This window comes from Macaca thibetana, chromosome 1, assembly GCF_024542745.1.
Source record: "Macaca thibetana thibetana isolate TM-01 chromosome 1, ASM2454274v1, whole genome shotgun sequence".
NCBI lineage: Eukaryota > Metazoa > Chordata > Mammalia > Primates > Cercopithecidae > Macaca > Macaca thibetana.
Genome location: NC_065578.1, coordinates 213,197,265 through 213,218,914, shown reverse-complemented (window position 1 = coordinate 213,218,914; position 21,650 = coordinate 213,197,265). Strand labels below are relative to the sequence as shown.

Genomic DNA, 21,650 nt, shown 5'->3' with positions numbered 1-21,650 from the left:
TTTTGCTTTAGGCAGGACTGAAGAGATTGTAGTCTCTTTGTTTCAGTGTTTCCTGCTATGCATGGAGCTCTCCCAAATAACTGATCCTGCCTCTCAGCTTGATTTCCTGGGCCTCAGATATAGAACCTTAGCTACCTTGAGCCCCACTTTGCCTCCGTGAACTTTTGTCCAAAGACGGATCACCCGTCCTGTATCCCAGAGTTCAGCCGCAGTTATGTTTGTTTCATGTTTTAAAATCTAATCTTTTTGACAAACAAGATTTAGAACGTTGAAACTGCCTAAGTCTTTAGAGAGTGGCAGCGAGTATTAGCAAAGGGACATGGCTGGCATCTAGGCGCTTTGAACTGAGTATCTAGGGAGATTTTCACTGTAAGAAACCATAAAATTAATTTCTCCATGCCAAGGATAACTGGAGTGAGCAGTGCTATGGCGTGAATGTTTTTGCTCCCCTGCCAAATTCATATGTTGAAACTTAATCCCCAAAGTGGTGATATTGATGTGAAATGGGACATGCTTAGGTCACAAGGACTCAGCCTTCATGAATGGAATTAGTGTCTTTTAAAAAGAGGCCCAAGGGAGCTTGTCTGCCTCTTCCACCATGTAAGGACACAGCTAGAGGGCGTCATTTATGAAGCAGAGAGCAAGCCCTCAGCAGACTCTGAATCTGCCAGCACCTTCATCTTGGCCATCCCAGACTTCAGAACAGTGAGCAATACATTTCTGTTGTTTATAAATCACCCAGTCTAAGGTATTTTGTTACAGCTGCCGGAACAGACCAAGACAGGCAAGGAATACCTTACAACAACAGTGGCGTGTACATATGTGGTTGTGCCGTGTGTGTGCGTCTGTGTGTATGTTACAAACTCAAATGAACACTTCTGCTTGCAGGCAGCTGAAAATAAACTGGAGCAGAGACCAAGGGACTGAGTTGTTAAAAACATCTATAATAATGACATTTAATGTTCTTACTCTTTCCTGCAAATAAAACAGCAGATGTCCTTTCTTTTTTTTTTTGAGATGGAGTCTCGCTCTGTTGCCCAGACTGGAGTGCAGTGATGCGATCTCGGCTCACTACAATCTCCACCTCCCAGGTTCAAGTGATTCTCCTACCTCAGCCTCCCAAGTAGCTGGGCTTACAGGCACGTGCCACCACGCCCGGCTAATTTTTGTATTTTTAGTAGAGACAGGGTTTCACCATGTTGGTCAGGCTGGTCTCCAACTCCTGACCTCGTGATCCACCCACGTTGGCCTCCCAAAGTGCTGGGATTACAGGCATGAGCCACCACACTCAGCCCAGATGTCCTTTCTTACAGAGGAAGTAACTCTAACCTTTTGCCTCCAAATAGGACCTTACTCCTAAAGATTCACCTTGAGTTCAACATTGTAAAGCTCTTTATCCTTCCACATTCTAAACATTTTCCTCTTTTAGAGCCCTGTAGCTTAATGAGTGGTTCTAACATTCACCTAGTTGCATAAACCAGGTGTCATTCTTGACATTTATCACTTAGCTCCCCTTTGAATTAAAGTTCGTGTCTTCTTGATTTTACCTCCTGGATAGCTATCATCAAATCTAAACCACTTATTTCCAGACTGTTACCGCTCCTCTAATCCAAGCCATTACATTCACCCTGGACTTTAAACTGATCTCTTTGCTCCCACTTTTGTTGCCCTGCAATCTATTCCCCACCCATTACCTTCCAAAAATATAAATCAGGTCATATTACTCCCCCACGTAAAATTCTGTGCAGAGGCTATTTCTTTCAGGGCAAAGATCCACATTCTTATCAGTGCCTCCTGGACACTGTATGACTTTGGTCTGTCTAACTCTCTAGCCTCAAGCCCACACAGTTAGCTAGGCTCTCTTGAATTTCAGTCCAGCAGCTTTTATGCAACATAAAATATTCCTTCCTTTTTGTTTTGATTACATTGAAATTCTCTAATGTACTTCAAAGCCTCTCTACCTCTCTTAATCTTACCTAACTTCATTCTTTTAAGGGGATAATTCATTACCATGATTTTAAGACATTTCAATATGTAGAAATTTGTTTCTAGAAATGCCATGATATTTCCTTTCTTTCTCTTTGTATGTGTGTGTGTCTTTAGCATTTTGTGTATAGGTACTTAGCATTATCTAGGTAACTGAAAACAATAGGCTTTGCAAAATCCATCACAGTGTCAATGAAATAATGAGCTTACCCAGTTTTCTCAGCATCAGTTGCTCTCTTTTCTATGACTTTTCTATGACTTCTGATTCTGAGTCCCCCTCTGTGACTTGGATCTAACTCTCTGAGATACCTATCTTGCTTAATTCTTTGAAATAATTCTACAAAAAAAGCTTCACTTTTATCAAAAGCATTTGTGATACCTTTTAACATCGATGAACATGACATCACATTTCCTTGGTCATGAAAAAGAACTCCAAATCAGTGGCCATCTTTTCAAAGTCCTTTTGTGTCATCTATTTACTTATTTATTTAAATCAGTTTACCAAGATTGCATTTGAACTATAGACTTCAACTTTAGTTTAAAACCTTTACCTTTCATGCTCACAGTACTGAATTCACAATATGATGCCATCTTGGCCTACCTTACTGAGCCATCGATGGAGGCAGTAATTACCACTTGTTTTTCTTCTACATAGATTACTTGAATAATTTCCAAAGAATGCGCACGCCAGGAAAGCAGCTGCCTGAATTTCTAGATAGCAACAACAAGGCATATTCCTTGGAGTAAGTACATGCTAGTCAAAATGTAATCTTCAACAAAAGCATTTTTCATTGAGCGAGGCTTATGAGTGGATGATGTAGACATCTGTGCTAGATGATTAAGTCCTTGCCTCAATTAGCTCTTCTCTTGCTTGTTGGGGTACCAGAAGTCCTGTTTTTAAAGACTTATTAATTCGTACATCTCCCTGGGAGAGGAAGTATCTTATGTCTCTGGCAATTTATCATGTAACTGAGAATTAGTGATTCATTTAATTGATGATGAGCAGATGACTAGAGGAAAGACATGCTTTAGGAGAAGGTTGGAGGGGGACTGAAAGTAAATATAATCAAGAATAGAAGGAAACAGAGCTGGAAGGTAAAAGCTAAAGGGGAGATTTCCTATGTTCAGATTTTGTCTAGAGATAGAACTGGCTGTTTTGTTCTTTTTGGGGGAGTGTGGGGTAGGAGATATAGGCTATAAGTAATTAATGAAAAGAATAAAACTCGGCTCATTCTCTTTCAAAAACATCATGAATCATCTGTCACAGGAGTAGAAAAGAAAAAAATCATGAGGCTTGATTTTTTCTGTTTCTTCAGGGTGTGGTTATACTCAAGTTTAGGGCCTCTCATGGGCCTCGGGAGACATTCCAAATTGTGTGAACTAGAGTTGTTAACTGGAGAGTTTGCTCTGCAGTCACACCCCCTGTGAATATATTCCCTCTTTATCACTGATAAGCCTGGACTAACACCTTACTTTGTCCTGGGTCATTTACCTAGAAGTGTGATGTGATGACAGTCCTGGCAGTTTAGAGTTCTCCTATGACTCTTCTATTCATTTAGGCTTTAACAAAGGCTAGGCACAATTCCTCCTAAATTTGCAGACCTTCTGACTGAATTCCCTCTGGTGGTTTTTAGAGAGCCAAAGTAAAATCTGGACTCTCCCATTTCTTTTTTTTTTCTTTTGAGACGGAGTCTCGCTCTGTTGCCAGGCTGCCGTGCAGTGGCGTGATCTCGGCTCACTGCAACCTCTGCCTCCTGGGTTCAAGTGATTCTCCTGCCTCAGCCTCCTGAGTAGCTGTGACTACAGGCGTGTGCCACCATGCCCAGCTAATTTTTTTTTTGTATTTTTAGTAGAGACGGGGTTTCACCATGTTGGCCAAGATGGTCTCAATTTCTTGACCTTGTGATCTGCCTGCCTCAGCCTCCCAAAGTGCTAGGATTACAGGTGTGAGCCACTGTGCCTGACCTATTTCTTATTATCTCAAAGCTATTCAAGAATATCTGGTCATCCAAGGTTTCTTTCTCTGCCTTAGGATGGCGTTCTCTAACACAGACTGTATTTATAGTAAGATACACATTTTGCTTCATGACCCAGTGAATATATACATATACTTACACATGTGTCTGAAACAAGTTTCATGAAAGGATACTTCACCTATGTGTAATGTACATCAATATGATCTATTCTGTTCTACTGCATTGCATTCCATTCTCTTCTATTTTTATAAAAATACTGGTTACGACTAATTTAATGATTTCATGACCCCGTAATGGATTGAAACCTGCAATTAGAAACTAAGATTGTCCTTTCTGTATGTGTGTATATATGTAATTATATGTGTGGTCTCTCTTTCTGTGGAGAGGTTTTGACTATCTTATCTTTTAGAATATCTGTATACCATGGAGCTTCTTTTTTTATCAGTAATATCGGGAGAGAACAAGATTGATCTTTTTTTTCTAGACTGACCTTTTAGGTATTCACTGCAGTTGTAATCTATAGCCAGACCTGGTTTAAGCATTGGTATATGTTGATCTATGTAATAATGAGGCATTTTATAGCCAGGTTCTATGGTTTTGTTGTATATTTATAAATAGGCAGCCATGTACAAATGGCATGATCCCATTGTCTGAGTACAGAAAAGGTTGAAATGAAGTTGAATACGAAAGAACTTAAAATAAGTTACTAAAGATTCCCTAATTTTAAATTTGTGAAAATGCTTTAAAATTATTTCTACTATTATTGTAACTCAATATTCTATAACTTTGTTTTGAAGACTTTCTCTAAATTTTGAAAGATCTCGGTTGCTAGTTTATAGCAATTCCATTTGCAAAACTTTAGGCTTTGAATGATATTTTATCTGTTGAAATTAATAATACAATAATAATCATCAACAGTAGGATAAAACAATTACATAACTTTTCACCTATATATGGTTCAAGCATACAGTTTGTTTTTGTTCAGCTTACAGCATGCGTTGATTATAAGTGATTTATAGTTACTGGTAAATGAAACTTCATGTTTCCCAAGTTGTTTGAACCTTATTATTTTTCGTTTGATAGCATAAGTATTATATACGGAAAGAATATTGGACTAGCAAGCAGAACCCTGGTCCTGGCCCTGACTTCATCACTGTCTACGTGCCCCTAGGCAAGCTATTCTCTGATTTACCCTCTGCAGGTGGAGATAGTCAAACTAAAGTTGAATACCGAAACCTTAAAAGAGTTAGAATAGATTCTCTGAAACAAAAAGAAAACTCTGTTAATCAAATGAAACAATATTTGAAACAATAACTATTCTGAGACACTCTGCAAGGAATCAAATCCTAATAAACATAAACCCCTTGTTAATACTTGTGATCCAAAAATGAAATGTATCTATTTAAGCTAATATTTAGCTTTTGATCTGATGTGTTAAAGAAAAATAGGGCTATGCTAAAATAGCTGTTCCTTGCTATAATATTTTAAAAAATAGAATAAAATGTGCTTTAATGTTAGGGAGAATTTAGACTAGAAATAAGAAAAAAATTCTTAAATGGTTCTGCCCTAGATTTGCAAGGAAGGTCATGGAATATCTTATAAAGAATAAGATATAGAAACTGACTGTGGAGGACTATATAATCTATGAACTCTTTCTAACTCTGGGTTGCTATATAAATTCTCACAAATAAGTCAAAACATGAAGAAGATGCGAAGTGACCAGTGGCTGGCATACTCCCTCTCCCGCACTCACTTCTTCATCCTTTTTCACCAGCAGACCATTGCTATTTGTCATGTAGCTCAAATTTCAACAGTGTATGTGCCTTGACAACAGAGAGTCTTTTACTTCTATCCTTTATGGTGTCTAGCACAGAAAAATGCTCAATAAATATGTGCTGACTCATAAATTAAAGTGGAGAACTGAAGTTCTTACCTTTTCATCATGAGGTGGATCCAGGAAAGAGCTAATATTGCAAAGGATAACATGTCCTTCTGTATAAAATTTAAACATTGGAATCTTTAATTAGATATCATGTTATCTGAATCAATACTATCCAAAAGTTATTTTGATTTAGGCATTTATAATGCTGAATAAAACAGAATCTGAGAAAACAGAAATGAAAGTAGAAATTTCATATTCATTTTTATTTATGTATTTTTTTTTGAGACAGAGCCTAACTCTGTAGCCCAGGATGGAGTGCAAAGGCATGGTCTTGGCCCACTGCAACCTCTGCCTCTTAAGTTCAAGCAATTCTCCTGCCTCAGCCTCCTGAGTAGCTGGGATTACAGATGCCTGCCACCATGCCCGGCTAATTTTTGTTTGTTTGTTTGTATTTTTAGTAGAGAAGGGTTTCACCATGTTGGACAGACTGGTCTTGAACTCCTGACCTCAGACGATCCACCTGCCTTGGCCTCCTGAAGTGCTAGGATTACAGGCATGGGCCTCCGCACCTGGCCCATATTCATTTTTATGTGTAGAAATTATTTTGTTTCTGTCTTGGTAAGTCTTAATGAGATTGCTTCACCCACTTAGAGTTCTTTTAGAGATCAGGGTAATGGAAATGAATATACCACCAAACAGAATCCAAACTGTTACAGAGATATTCAGCCTGCAATTTAAATGATAGTTTCAAAAACTACATATCAAAGAGCAACAACGACTACACCTCAACGTTTAAACTATTTACACTGCAGGAAAACAAAGGTATAAAAAAGAGTCTTGAAAGAAGCCACATGGAGGAAAAAAAAATGAGCACAAACATAAGAATGACATCAAACTTCTTTTCAGAAGCAATGCAAGCAAGAAGAGTGGAATGAAATATTTAACATGTTGAGAGAAAAAATTGACCAACCTAGAATTCTGTACTTTGCAAAATTAACCTTCAAAAGTAAAGGAGAAATAAAGACTTTCTCAGACAAACAAAAATTGAGAGAATTTGTCACTAATAGGCCTGCCTTTCAAGAAGTGTTAAAAGAAGTTCAGAAAAAAGAAAAATGATATAGGTAAAAAAAACTCAGATCTACATAAAGAAAGTAAGAACATAAGACAAGGAATAAGTGAAGATAAAATAAAAACTTTTATTTTTGTTAATCTTAATTGATCTACCAGATAATGGTTTGTTAAAAATAATGACAGCAACAATGTATTTGATAATTATAACTCATAAATACTTGAAATGAATGATAGTAATTATACAGGAGATAAAAGACATTAGGAATACTTTGGTATTATAAGATACAAAGTGGCATAATGTTATTTGAAAATAGGCACAGGCTAATTGTGAATATACATTATAAACTCTAGGGCAACCACTAAAAAAAAGTTTAAAAGGAAGTATAATAAATATGCTAAGAAAGGAGAGAAAATAGATTCACACAAAATGCTCAGTTAAAACCTCAAAAGGCAGAAAAAGACTGGAAGACAAAAACAGGAATAAAGAGCCAGGGCAACAAATTAAGAATAGTAACAAATATGGTAGATACTAATTCGATTGTGTCAATAATCAATTACTTTAGATGCCAACAATCTAAATACACCAATTAAAACAAAGAGAGTGTCAGAGTGAATTAAAAACATGACCCAACTATATGTTGTGTATAAAAAACCTACTTTAAATCTGGATACATATAGAGTAAAAGCAAAGGAATAGAAAAAGATATACCACGCTAACACTAATCAAAAGAAAACAAGTGTAGCTGTATTAATTTCAGACAGAGCGGACTTCAGAGTGATAAAACTTATCAGGGATAAACAGAGGGCATTACCTAATGATAAAAGGGTCAATTCTCCAAGAAGATTTGACCATCCTTAATGTATATGCCCCTAATAATAGATATCAACATACTTATAGGACAGAAAGTTGAAATAGATTAATCCATTATTATAGTTGGAGACTTCAACACCCCTCTATCAAAAATGGGCAGGTCAAGCAGGTAGAAAATCATTAACAATATAGTTAAAATCAATGGCACCATCGATAAACTGAATATATTTGACATCTGTGGATTACTTCATACACACACATTCAGAACACACATTCTTCTGAAAATCATGTAGACATTCCTCAAGATAGACCATGTTCTGGGCGACAGAACGCACCTGAACAACTTTAAAAGAAGAGACATCATACAATGTATGTTTTCAGGCCAGTAGAAACCAGTAACAGAAAGACAACTGGAAAATCCCAAAGTACTTGGAGATTAGGTAGAATATTTCTAAATTCTTTGGGTCAAAGAATAAATCTCAAGGGAAATTTAAAAGTATTTTTTATTAAATAAAGGTGAGACCAGGCATGGTGGCTCATTCCTGTAATCACAACACGTTGGGAGGCTGAGGTAGGTGGATCATCTGAGGTCAGGAGTTCGAAACCAGCCTGGCCAACATGGTGAAACCCTGTCTCTACTAAAAATACAAAAATTAGCCAGTCATGGTATCAGGTGCCTGTAATCCCAGCTACTTGGGAGGCTGAGGTTGGAAAATTGCTTGAACTTGGGAGGCGAAGATTGCAGTGAGCCGAGATTGTGCCACTGCACTCCAACCTGGGCAATAGAGCAAGACTCTGTCTTAATTAAAAAAGAAAAAAGTGAAATTGCAACTTATCCAAATTTGTGGTATGCAGCGAGAGCATTGCTCACATGGAAATTTATAGCATTCAGTGCATATATTAGAAAGGAAGAAAGATCTAAAATCAACAATCTAAGCTTCTACTTTAGGAAAATAGAAAAAGAAGTAAGACCTGTCTCTACAGGGGAAAAAAAAAAAAAAAAAGCATACACCTGTAGTCTCAGCTACTCAGGAGGCTGAGGTGGAAGGATCACGTGCACCCAGGAGTTGGTAGTTACAGTGAACTATGAGCACACCACTGCACTACAGCCTGGCCCACAGTCAGACCTTGTCTCTCTGTCTTTTTTTTTTTTTTTTTTTAAAGGCAACTAATGATGTAATGATGCCTGAGGATATCCGATTTAATCTAGTGAATAGATAGCAGACTTCAAAGAAGTTCTTTTAACATCTACTGAGGCAGAGAAAAAGAAAGCCTAATAGCAGAATCTAGGAGCAGTCCACTTTAGTTATAATGTAGATGAGGACAGATTGGATCCCGAACCCACTCTATTTTTTGGATCACAAGCAGAAACCACAAATTTCAGGATGAGAATGGGCTGTATAATAGTAAAGTATCCTAGGCATAGGCAAAGAGAGGACTAACCCTAATAGAGGTCCGTGCTGGGAATTCTATAGACAGTTTCAAATTTTAATTCTCTGTATTTGTCAGAAAAGGCTTGCCACATAGTAGGCAAAGTTAATGCAAGAATAAGCAGGCTGTTTTTAGAAAGAAACAAAATTTGATCTTAGCTTTCTCTACAAGTTTTCTGTAAAAAGAATTAGTGTCTATATAAATTATACAGATAGATAAGTGAAAATCAGAAGTGTAAGAATATCAGAATGTAAAAGGATTGGTGGTAAGCAAAAACAAACAAACACCAAAAAACTCCAGGAAAAACAGGGATAACCTTAAATTTATTTATAATACTATATACGAATGTAGACATTATTTTCAACAAGGTCCAGACGACTCAGTTGACAGTACGAAATGGTTTGTTGTAACTTTTTTATGAAATAAATTTTGAGGCTGGCACGGTGGCTCACGCCTGTAATCTCAGCACTTTGGGAGGCCGAGGCAGGCAGATCACTTGAGGTCAGGAGTTCAAGACCAGCCTGGCCAACATGGCGAAACCCCATCTCTACTAAAACTACAAAAATTAGCTGGGCATGGTGGTACATGCCTGTAATCCCAGCTAGTCAGCAGGCTGAGGCAGGAGAATCACTTGAATCTAGGAGGCGGGGGTTGCAGTGAGCCAGGATTGCACTACTGCACTCCAGTCTGGGCAACAGAGATAGACTCTGTCTCAAATTGAAAAAAAAAAAAAAATTAAAACAAATTTTGAAATGAGAAAAGTGTTTATAAAAGAGAATATGAAAACTTAAGTATGAAAAATAAGTAAATGTGAAATGTAAGCATTTAAGCAGATCTAATCTAGATGCAAATCTTACAATTGCATTAGCAAAACAACAATAAGCAAAGGGGTAGATATAGAGAAAAGAGAAAGTGAAAGGGGGCTAAGCTTTTTAACTGAAAATATGCTGTTTTATTCTAATTCTAACTGATTAATTGTTTTGAAAAACTTAAAGATAAATGCTAGTAAAATAAAAAACTGTTTTTTACACATGCATCTGCATTCACATACACACATAATCTTTCAAAGTATAGGAGAGAGGAAAGCAAAGAAAATTTAGGATTAATTCAAATGACAGAAGAGAAGCATAAAGGAAGAATGTAAAAAAGAATTTTGTTAGATGAAAGAAGTAAGACTGACCATATTAATTATAATAAATATAAAAAATAAAGTCCCCTACTGAGAAAAAATCATTCATTTTTTTCTCTAATTTATGGCACGACTTCCTTTAATAATTAAGATTAATGAAACATACACTTTCAATGTTAAAAATTAAAACTTTATATTTTTTTTCCAAAAAAGTAAGCTACACAGATGGGTAGATGCATACTCATTTTAAACACAGAAGAAGACAATGCCTTGCTCTAAATGGAGAGCTAGGAATGAAACAGGTTCTCCTGACACTCATTTATTCTATTTATTCACCAGGCTATTCATAACACTTTCTCAGGCTTGAGCATACCTCTTAGTCTCTCTTTTGTCTCAATATATACCATGTATTTTTCCTAAAGTCATTTTTTGTATCATGTACATTATTAAGATGCCTGTGGCTGGATATGTAAGAGTAATAATGACTCACCCACATTTCCAGCCAGTAGTATCCTCGTACATGAATCGGTATACAGCGATGTCAGAGAAATGGCAGAATGTTTTGTGAAAGGTAGCATATCTTTCAGTAGCCTTCCCTAAATAAAGTAAAATGTAAATAAAACTTTTTCTATGCTAGTAAATCTTATAAAATCTTAATATTGAAATTGATTTTTCTATGTAAATAATGCATCTCAAGAGTTCTCTCTACTACTGAACCACGATCCCCCTGTTCGTAATGAAAATCATTTGAAACTATCCATACGGACTTATTTCCTCAAAATTAAATATTCTAAAGGTGTGAACAACTGTTAATTAGAAGGATCTAGACTCTGAGTATTATAGACTGTCTGTACAGTTGGGGTTGTTTTTGCATACCCCATGACCCTTTTTATGTAATTCCTCAGACTTTCTTTCCAATTACATATTTTCTTTTTATTTCTTCTTTTTAAATTTAACTCAAGCAGGCATTGACATATTTTCTTTTTAGACATTCTTTTGAGAAGGGAGATACACTTTTAAGTATATGTCAGTTGTTTTAAACAGAAATATTTGCCTTTTCAGAAATCTTTATTTTTTAATATTGGTGCAAGACAAAGAATTGTTAAGAGGTTTAAATTCAAACAGGTTGTTTTTCAGTGCTCAGTATAAGCCAGCACTGGGAAAGACTTCACACGTATTATCTTGCTTAGAGAATAAACATCATCAACTTCAAAGCTTGTGAAGAGTTCAAATATGCTACTCCTTTCCTTAGACTGCTTGGACATAATCTCTTCTGCTATTTCTTTTACTCTTTCATTTCTGTATTAGAAAAATAAAAGGGGGCATTGTTGTAATACCAAGATCATCTCAAGGAAAGTTATTGTTAGAATACTTTATATTTTGAAACCAGAGTTGTTTTCACGAATAAGTTAGGATCTACTGGTAGACTTAGAGTTTTATCTGGCAGAAAGCCTTGCAGTTCTGTGTTGTTGGATCCCATTATCTGCCACATAAAACAGTTGTGTTTTCTGAGTTTCTCTGTAGGAAGGAGCCTTATCACAAGCGAGGTCACCTCCTCTGCTTTTCTAAGGATTTCATTGTCATCATCCTCAGGCTACTCAGGATCGTTCCTTTCATCATCTTCTGTCCTCTTAATTCCACCCTAAATCATTTTAAATCTTCTGGTAAATGAAAGTGATATTTTTCTTTGTAAAATGTTGAAGGACACTCAATACGATGCAATACCTTCTTTCAACTGTCTGGTAAACTAAGAACTTATTGTACACTCAACATCTCAGTGTTCTTGTATTCTTTTACTCTAATACACAAGTAATATCCTCTAATATTATTTAAATATCCAATAAGATATTTAGTGGCATATATTCATAGCTCAATTTAAAAGAAAGATTTGAATATTTTGAATGCATGAACCCATCAAAACTAATGCCCTCGGCCGGGTACAGTGGCTCACACCCGTAATCCGAGCACTTTGGGAGGCCGAGGCTGGCGGATCGCGAGGTCAGGAGTTCGAGACCAGCCTGCCCAACATGGTGAAACCCTGTCTCTACTAAAAATACAAAAATTAGCCAGGTGTGGTGGCACCTGCCTATAGCCCCAGCTACTCGGGAGTCTTAGGCAGAAGAATTGCTTGAACCCAGGAGGTGGAGGTTGTGGTGAGCCGAGATCATGCCCCTGTACTCCAGCCTGGGCAACAGAGAGAGACTCCGTCTCAAAAACAAAACAAAAGAAAACAAAAACTAATGCCCTCTTCCCCCCAAGTAAAAGAATTACAAGCAGACTCAACTGATTTTTCTAGTAAATCTTCATGCCGGAATCACCTTTCCTGCTTCTATTAGGGACATAAGGGATGAGACTGAAGCAGTGTGCCAAAGGTGAAGGCCTTCCCGGAAATTCCTGACTGTGAGGCTTGCGTGACTGGTTGAACATTCTTCTCTCAATACGAGTATCTATCTGTGTGCAGGTATCTATCCCAATGTGGGTATCTATCTGTAATGTGTTTGATAGAGAAGTAGAAGGGCTTCCAAAAAGAGGGAGCGGTTTGAAATAGCTAAGTTAGCAGTTTTGATGATTTGATCTTTGGAGTTACAAAACCCTTCTCTCGTAAAGTTTGGGTAGCATTATCAACAAACAGGCTGCAAAATCAGCAATTTGGCTAGAAAGTTGAAAAAATATTAGAATTGGATGCCATATGGAAGAACGTTAAGATTCATTTAATGATTCTTTTTATCTTTCCCATTCTTTCCTATTCCCAGACTTGCTGGGTTCCATTACCTCCAGAGTCCACAAGCGGAGGTGTCCGTCCTCATGAGCAGTGACAAGGATAGGCGGCTGGGCTTCTGGTAAATTGGCACTTCCAGGGTGTTTTTTGTCCACTGGCTGTTGTTCTCCCACCGTGACATCTGTTTGTTCACCTATTCGAGAAATTAATGAACTATCATGAGGCCAGGCGCGGTGGCTCATGCCTGTAATCCCAGCACTTTGGGAGGCCAAGGCAGGTGGATCACTTGAGGTCAGGAGTTGAGATCAGCCTGGCCAACATGGTGAAACCCCGTCTCTACTAAAAATACAAAAATTAGCTGGGTGTGGTGGTGGGCACCTGTAATCCCAGCTACTTGGGAGGCTGAGGCAGGAGAATTGCTTGAACCCGGGAGGCAGAGGTTGCAGTGAGCTGAGATGGCACCACTGCACTCCAGCCTGGGGGACACAGTGAAACTCTGTCTCAAAAAAAAAAAAAAAAAAGAGCTATCATGGAATTTGCAATACTTGGAATTCCAAATTTTTATGGAACGTAAAACAGAAGGCAGACAAGAAAATAGCAAAAGCAACACATTTTTTTTTTTCTTCTTCTTTTTTTTTTAACGCAGAGAACTTCAGTCGGGGCAAAGGACAAAAAAAGCATTAAAAAATTGAATCCTGGATCACTGAAAAAATATAAAAAGCTTATTTTGATCATATTGCAAAAGCTTCTATACTATACATAACAGCTCACACAAGGTATTTATTCACAAATCTTACACATACAGAATGGTTCATAAATGCAGTATAAGTTTTAGAAAAATGGCTGGAGACTAAGAAGTTCGGTAATATTCTGGATTCTTAAAATCTATAATTAGTATTTAAGAAGGCATCATCATAATGAAAATTCTGCCATTTAGGCTACTGAATCCTATAGCACCTCAACATTTGGTTCCAAAAAGAATATGTATATTCTTTGCATATATATACACACACACACACACGTATATATGTATATGTATGTGGGTGTGTGTGTGTATATTATATATACCTATATAATGAATATATATGAATATATATAATGCATTCATATATTGAGGAATATATATATTCATAAAAATACTCTGTCACCTAAATGCCCTGTTGCAAAGGAGTTGCTTCATTATAAAGAAGAGAGGTGATTTCATACTGACCTTTAACCTCACTGTCATGTATGCTTTGCTTGCTTCCCTGAATTATGGGAGGAAAAGAGAAAATATTTCTATGACATTGTAAGAAAATGAGATATACTGGGTGAGTAAATTCTCCAGACAGTTGAATTTTCATTTCTAAGCATTAATTTTAAAATTATACTTAAAATTTTTTTTGAAAAAATTGTATTGCAGACATTTTCATGTCCAGAAATAGAGAATTCATAACACAACATTCGTCTAGTGGTTGAGGTACCAGCATAGTAACGAGAGTAATTAAAAATGCCTAATGCAGGCTTGGTTCTTGGTTGACATGATCTCTAATTGTATTCACAACCATGCAACTTCATCTTTATTATTCCCTTTTTACTGAAACAGAAACAGAAACTCAGATTAAGTGACAGCTCTAAAGCTAATCAGATATTAAAAGAAGGACTTGGGTTCAAGTACAATCTGTCTGACTTTTGCTGCCATATAAGTTTATTCTTTCCACTATGCCGGTGATTTAAAAACAATTTTTTCAGTGACAACTTTCCTTCGAACACAATTCTAACTAGAAATGTAAAGCATAAAAACATACAAAATTGAAACTGAGAACACAGTTTGAAAACCACTGCATTACAGTACATGTTGTAATGTAATTATATTACCTGCTGTCTCTTCTCCCTGTGACATATGTACTTTTTAGCAAAAGAGCACTTACTTTTTAGCAAAAGAGATAGTCTAAAATTACTTCATTACTTTGTAAGTATCAAAATAACATGCATGATTTATTTTATTTGTGATTGTATATTGATTATTCACAGATATAAAGCTTTGAAAAAATATATAAAAATTGAAAAATATATAAAATTGAAAAAACAACTTAGATATCGCATTTTTTGGCAAAACAATGCATTTTTACACATATGCATGCACACACAGAATTCTTCCACTGTTACCTTCTGTCAAAGGAGGGGCTCAAATGCGCAATAGCACTATTTTTGAGCCAACGTTGTGACAGGAAGATAGACTCTCTCTGTGTCTTGCTTACCTTACTGCTCTGTGGACCTTTGCTGGATTCACACTGGGACGAAGAACATATGGAATCCTGACTTGATCTCCTGTAAGGGGAGGGGGGAAGCCCAAGGATAAATGTTAAGATATTCTGCCATACTCAAAGGGTGTGCTTCTCTGCTTTAATTTTAGCTGATTGCTTCTTTCATCATCTGTGGATACTGAGCCACTCAGGAAACAAATCATGCCTTATATTTTGTGTAATAAATGTTGACCACTATGATATTGGTGGAGACTATTGGGGAACCTCAGGAAATAAGGTTTGTTGCTCCCTGGGTCAGAAAATAAAAGTCTTGGCTATCCCACTGCAAAGGCCAGATTTAGTCCCAGAGGCTCTTACACTGAAATGGCAGGGGGTAGGGTGGCGGTGGGAGGACCTTACAAGCCTGTCTAACTTCCTGCTTGTCAATGTCTAGTTCTAACCGGATCCTAGTCTGTGGCACTCCACTGAAATCGGCTGAAAGTGGCTTAAGGTCTGGTGCAGATGTCTACGGAATAAGTCCTCAAAATATTCTCAGAACAGTTTTGATGAAATTTCATGCCAAGGGGTAGGGAAGGGGTTACATTCTGGCTGACCTCTGGGTGACCCCAAACCAGCACAGAAGCTTCTGATTTCTCTCCAAAGCTATGTGTGGCATTGTCTGTTGCCTGCAAACCAGGGCTCTCACGCAAATAGGAAAAACACTTTTTCTTAAATCCCCTGCTCTCTCAGAAATGGATGACAATTGCTCAGTTATAGTGGATGGTGGATGAAACCTCCGGCCATATGACCTTCCATACCTACCTTGCAAGTCCTTCCTTCTGTTTCACAGCAGTGTTAGATTCTGGCGAAAAGTACGGCCAAGTTAGCATTTTCCATCTCTGCTACTGGGATAAAGGGTGCTGTGAGGCTGACATGGTGAGGGGACCACACAACACTTCAAATCCCTGAGGAGAACCTCGCCTCCAAAATGACAGTAATGGGAAGAAAGCTAAAGCCACGTGTCAACCCAACTGATGTCTTTTTTTAGGTGTCCCCTCAAAGTTGGGATGAAGTAAACTCTGTTACTTTCAATAGCAAAAACCATAATTAATTTTGCATCAACCTAATGTACCAGCCACCTAAGTCCCAGACAGTATTACTGGTTCAGTAAGTACTGAGTTACCTTGCACATTCAGGGGTACGAAAGAGGAACAGTATGTCATTAATTTTAAAGTGCTTGGGATGCAAGTCCGGGTTTACAGGGAAGTAATCTTCAAGTCGGCACCTGGAAGCAAGTATATATTTATATGGTAAGAAATTACAAATTATGGAGCTTACAGTACTAAGATTGTATATCCCCTGCAGAGCTAAACAATTCCTCAAATGCTAATATTATTGAACACGAAAAGAAAATGCATGGAAGTAGAGTTTGAACATACATTTTTAACAAGGTTCTGTTAAATCATGATCGTTAGCGGTTTAAAAGTCTTTTAGTTCAACTAACCGGTCTTGTCTTCCTACCTTTAGATCAGAGAATGGACTTCTATAAAATCCCCTGGATAAAACTCTATTTTATTTTACTTTTAGAGATAGGGGCCCACTATGTTGCCCAGACTGGTCTTGAACTCCTGGGCTCAAGCAATCCTCCTGCCTTGGCCTCCCAAAGTGCTGGGATTACCGATGGGAGCCACCACGCCTGGCTGGTCTCATACAGTTTAAATAGTAGAGTTCTAATATTTTTTAAATAAGTGGAGTAATAAATTTGAATAAAATATTATTACCCTTGAAGAGCTTATAATGGAGTGGAGAAGAACAGGTAGTCCAGTAAAGACACTGCTCTTGCTGCTCCAGTCTCCTGTTGACCCAGATTCCAAGGTCAACATTGAACTTTCTAGGCACCATCCTAGGAACAGGGGAATAGTCCCTAAATGCCTGCACTGAAACATCATGCTTGGCTCTTAAAGCTGCATTTAACATTTGTTATAGCAAATAGATCTTACAGCCAAATTTCCCCTTTTTCTTCAGTGGAAATTACTTCTGGTAAGTGAACCCAAGCTCAAAAGAGAAGTCTACGAGCTTGATGACTTGTTGAGCTCAAATTTTTTTAGAGATTTCTATTGTGCAGATGAGCTGAATCATGAAGTAGATTATTAATTAGCAAGAATAATATTAAGTCTGGGCTCAAAAAGCCTGACGCTTAGAGCAGGAAGAGAAGAGTTATGTCCTCTGACTGGTGAAGGGGTCTTAGGCGAAGTTTGAGGTAGACAAAGAGATGACTCTACTGCAAATATGGAAACCATTTTCAGTTTCAGAACCTTTAAAGCTGGGTCTAAATGACCTTCCACAGATCTGTGCTAAATCATATATTTTGCAAAATACTGCGCTGATTCGAAGTCAATTGTCTTATATAATCATCTGCCTATAGGAAAGGGACACTGTGTATGACCCACACTATACTTGGTTGTTTTCCTCTGATTGGATGTTGGATATGCATGCATCCCTTGGCAAAATAACAAGGCACTTTAATAAGGAGGATCTTCACCTTTAAAGTGGGCTTATTATCACGAGTGTTGCCTCCCTCTTTAGGGTGTGGCATCGAGATAATGGTCTTCTCAGTCTATCTGCCTTCCCTTCTTAGGAAGGAGTCATACATAAGCTGACACAGCGTGAAAGCATTGGCAAGAAGGAGAGGAAGTTTGCAGTGCAGACAGGTGTAGGTATCAAGTGGCAGGTACACAGTGTGTGAGAAAAGGCTGGGGGCATGGGCTGAAGTGAAGGAACAGAAGGATGACAGGAATTCCAGGGGCAGGATCCAGGAGTATATGGACTGAGGGGCAGAAAGGGGGTTCTGCAGAAACAGCTATTTCAATTAAAGGTTCAAAGAGAAGAAGTCCATAGTCCAAAGAAGAAATGATTATTTCCTCTCAAAAACTGGCTAAAAGGAATGACTCAGACTTGGATGGGAAGGAGCAGACAGACCAGCAGTATGTTAAATACTGTAAATAGAGGGGCAGACATTTCTTTTGTATTTTCCTCTTCTTTTCTCTTGTCCTTTCCAATTCTCCCTTCTCTCCTCTTTTATACATCTTCCCGTCCCCCAAATGCTTAGATAAACTTGATTTTATTTTCATTCATTGTTAAGGTTCTTGGCCGTCTTGTATCTGCAAGTAAAATTTTCCAAACCCCCTTGCCATAGGGTGGCCACACATGGCCCTTGCATAGATTCCAATTACACAGCTGCGGAGAACTTATTATTTACAATCCATCCAAACAAATCTTTCAGTGTTACTTTAGTTCCTTTGCAACAAATGGAAAAAAAAAATTGAAAAGTGGATGGTATGGGAAGGGTAAGATCTTGGCCATAGTCCAGAGTAAATCTAACTGGTTGAGAGGAATAATTGCATCTACCACATTGGCCCTTGTTAGCCCCAACCTGTAATAAATCAGACGTGTTGAGGTGGTGAATGAGAAGGACATGCTACCCAGGAGTCTTCTCACCATTTGACTTTGGTGGCTGAGTGGATGGTGGTGGCACTGGGGATACGGGAATGGGAGAAGTTTGGGAGTGGGGAGTAGGTTGGGAAGATGTTTTAGCTTTGAGGGTCTTGGTAGTGATCAGATGGTAGCGATCAGATGAAAATTGCCAGTAGGCAGTTGGTTATATGTGTTTGAAGCTCTAGAGAGATTAGTGTTTGAAGTTGTTATGTACTTCAATTATTTGTTGAGGTCATAAATTTGGGCAAGATCACACATGAAAAGCATATACTTGGTGAGAATAGTAAAGATCAAAGCTCTTGGAAATATAGATGCTTACAATTCACCTTACTTATATCATCCTGGGATTCAGAAACTTAGAACATAGTCCGTTCATGAATGTAACTTCCAGGAAGGCCTGCCTTGAAAGTTATCACCATTTTTATGTATTGCTTTTTTGTCCCCTGAGGTTTTTTGTTGGTGGTGGTGGTATTTTTTTTTTTTTTTTTTCCCTGAGTTTCACTCACTCTGTCGCCCAGGCTGTAGTGCAGTGGTGTGATCTCAGCTCACTGCTACCTCCACCTCCCAAGTTCAAGCAATTCTCATGCCTCACCCTCTCCATTAGCTAGGTTTACAGGCAGGCGCCACTGCACCCCGCTAATTTTTGTATTTTTAGTAGAGACAGGGTTTCACCATGTTGGTAAGGCTGGTCTCAAACTCCTGGCCTTGAGTGATCCTCCTCCCAAAGTTCTGGGTTTACAGACCTGAGCCACTGCGCCCAGCCCTTCCCTGAGTGTTGCATGTTACTTGGCTCTTCTGCGGTAAAGTTTTTACATTGTTTAAGGATAATACACAACTTACACTTTTTTGACAGTAGACGTCACAAAATTCCATAAGATGATCATACCATTTAAGGTTCCAGCTGCTATCAAATTATACCCTTCTACTTGTAGTAAATCAATGCAGTTCACTCGTAATGAATCCATGGCGGGATTCTGAAGAACGAAGGAAACAGAACACTATGAATAGAGTATTCATGATTCGCGGTATAAATGCCATGTGTACACTTTGTAATTGTCATCAACTTAAAACAAAATGCTTTATTTTATATATATATATTTAATATCAGAGCATGAAATTTAGTAAAATCTTATTTTTCTTGCACGAAAATTTTTAACTGGCAGAATTCATCAAAGCAACAAAAATATACTCTTCCTATTTACCGGCTGCTTTTTCTCAGCCTTATTTATTCTTTCTTACCGACTATTAGATTAACTTCCCATCATCCTCTTCCCTTCAAACTTTTTGAAAGAATATTCTACATTCATCATTTCCACTTACTGACTTTTCTTTCACTCAGCAAATTTCATTGGCTTCTGCTCTGTAACACTCTGTGATAGCTTTTCCTATTTATCATTAAGATATTTTTCAATTGTCTTGCCTCAAATATTTGTTAGATATCTACTATGTTAGATACTTGCAATACAAAGTCAAGTAGGACATCTGTGATCTAGAGAAACTTATAATAGTTTAAAGTACTCAGATAAAGTGTTGATTATGGTGCAATGTGAAAGTGCTGTATCCGAGGGAGGCACGCATAAGACTTCACAGGAGCATAGAAGAGTGACATTTAAATAAGAGGAGAGGTCTATTACCACTGTCAATTACCACTCTCAGTTGCTCTCCCTTTCCTGAAACTCCTTACTCTCCTGATGTCCTCGACTCCAGGCTTTGCTGGTTTTGCTGTGTTTCTGCGACTTTTATTTTTCTGTTTCCTACTTGGTACCCTTGCCAGCCTTTTAAATATTAATACTTTGGAGGTTTATCTCAAATTCATTTTCTTTTTCTTTTTTTTTTTTCAACTCTTTCTGAGGAATCTCAGATTATGTTTCAAATATCTCAATGCTAATGACCTAATTATCTAGTCCAGTCCTCTCCTACAAGCTTCAGGCTTATACATTTAATTACTTAGACATTTTACAGGTATCTCAGTGTTAATATATATAACTTATCACCTCCTTTAAGCATGTTTCTTTATTCTATTCTTTTTTTCAGAGACAGATCTCCCTCTGTTGCCCAGACTAGAGTACAGTGAAATGATCACAGTTTACTGCAGCCTTGACCTCCAGGGCTCAAGCGATCCTCCCACCTTGGGCTCTGGAGTAGCTGGGACCACAGGTGGCTGCCACCATGCCTGGCTAATGTTTTGATTTTTTTTGTGGAGACAAGGTCTCACTGTGTTGCCAGGCTGGTCTCGAATTCCTGAGCTCAAGTAATCCTCCTGCCTCCGCCTCCCAAAGTTCTGGGATTATAGGCATCAGCCATGGTGCCCGGTCCTCTATTCTTAATTTCATTGGTTAGCACTGTTTTTCAATTCATCATTCAAGTTAGAAATCCTGGAATTGTCCTTCTTTCCTTCCTTTCTCTCAGTACCCTCCTCTCCCAACTGCATGGTATCAATTGCAAGTTGTGCTACTTTTACTGCTAGATATTTTCCGAAACCAAAACCTTTTCTTCTGCACTACCTCCATTGTCATGACCTTATATATTTTATTATTTTTTAATTGTAAATTTGTTTAGAGACAGAATCTTGATCTGTCACTCAAGCTGGTCTGCAGTGGTGCAATCATAGCTCACTACAAACTCGAACTCCTGGGCTCAAGCATTCCTCCCACCACAGCCTCCCAAATAGCTCGACTAAAGGTGCACGCCACTGTGCCCAACTAATTTTTAAAAATTAAAAAAATTTTTTTTTGTAGAGACGGGGTCTATGTTGCCCAGGCTGGTCTCGAATTCCTGGCCTCTAGTGATCCTCCCACCTTGGCCTCCCAAAGTGCTGAGATTACAGGTGTGAGCCACTGAGCCTGGTCATCTTTGTATCTTTTAACTAAAACAGGAAGTAGCCTGTTGCCTGAATCTTCTGCCTTTAGTCTTGGCCCTTTCAAA

The 21,650-nt window shown here is 38.0% G+C and overlaps 1 protein-coding gene and 1 long non-coding RNA gene across 4 annotated transcripts in view; one reads left to right on the top strand and one right to left on the bottom strand.

The window, feature by feature from the left end:
- WDR64 (WD repeat domain 64) overlaps positions 1-21,650 on the bottom strand; it is a 157,610-nt gene that overhangs the window by 16,483 nt on the left and 119,477 nt on the right. For 2 of the 3 annotated variants that reach the window (XM_050771065.1, XM_050771076.1), the window contains 8 exons: positions 19,566-19,699; positions 16,414-16,515; positions 15,246-15,315; positions 14,216-14,252; positions 13,059-13,198; positions 10,777-10,882; positions 5,896-5,954; positions 2,588-2,697 (listed from right to left, as the gene is read on the bottom strand). In XM_050771065.1, coding sequence (XP_050627022.1) covers positions 2,588-2,697; positions 5,896-5,954; positions 10,777-10,882; positions 13,059-13,198; positions 14,216-14,252; positions 15,246-15,315; positions 16,414-16,515; positions 19,566-19,699 — 758 coding nt within the window. The remainder of the gene's footprint in view (positions 1-2,587; positions 2,698-5,895; positions 5,955-10,776; positions 10,883-13,058; positions 13,199-14,215; positions 14,253-15,245; positions 15,316-16,413; positions 16,516-19,565; positions 19,700-21,650) is intronic. The other variant, XM_050771087.1, reaches the window with a different exon arrangement.
- LOC126943011 (uncharacterized) overlaps positions 1-21,650 on the top strand; it is a 189,330-nt gene that overhangs the window by 64,878 nt on the left and 102,802 nt on the right. The gene's annotated exons all lie outside the window — the stretch shown is intronic.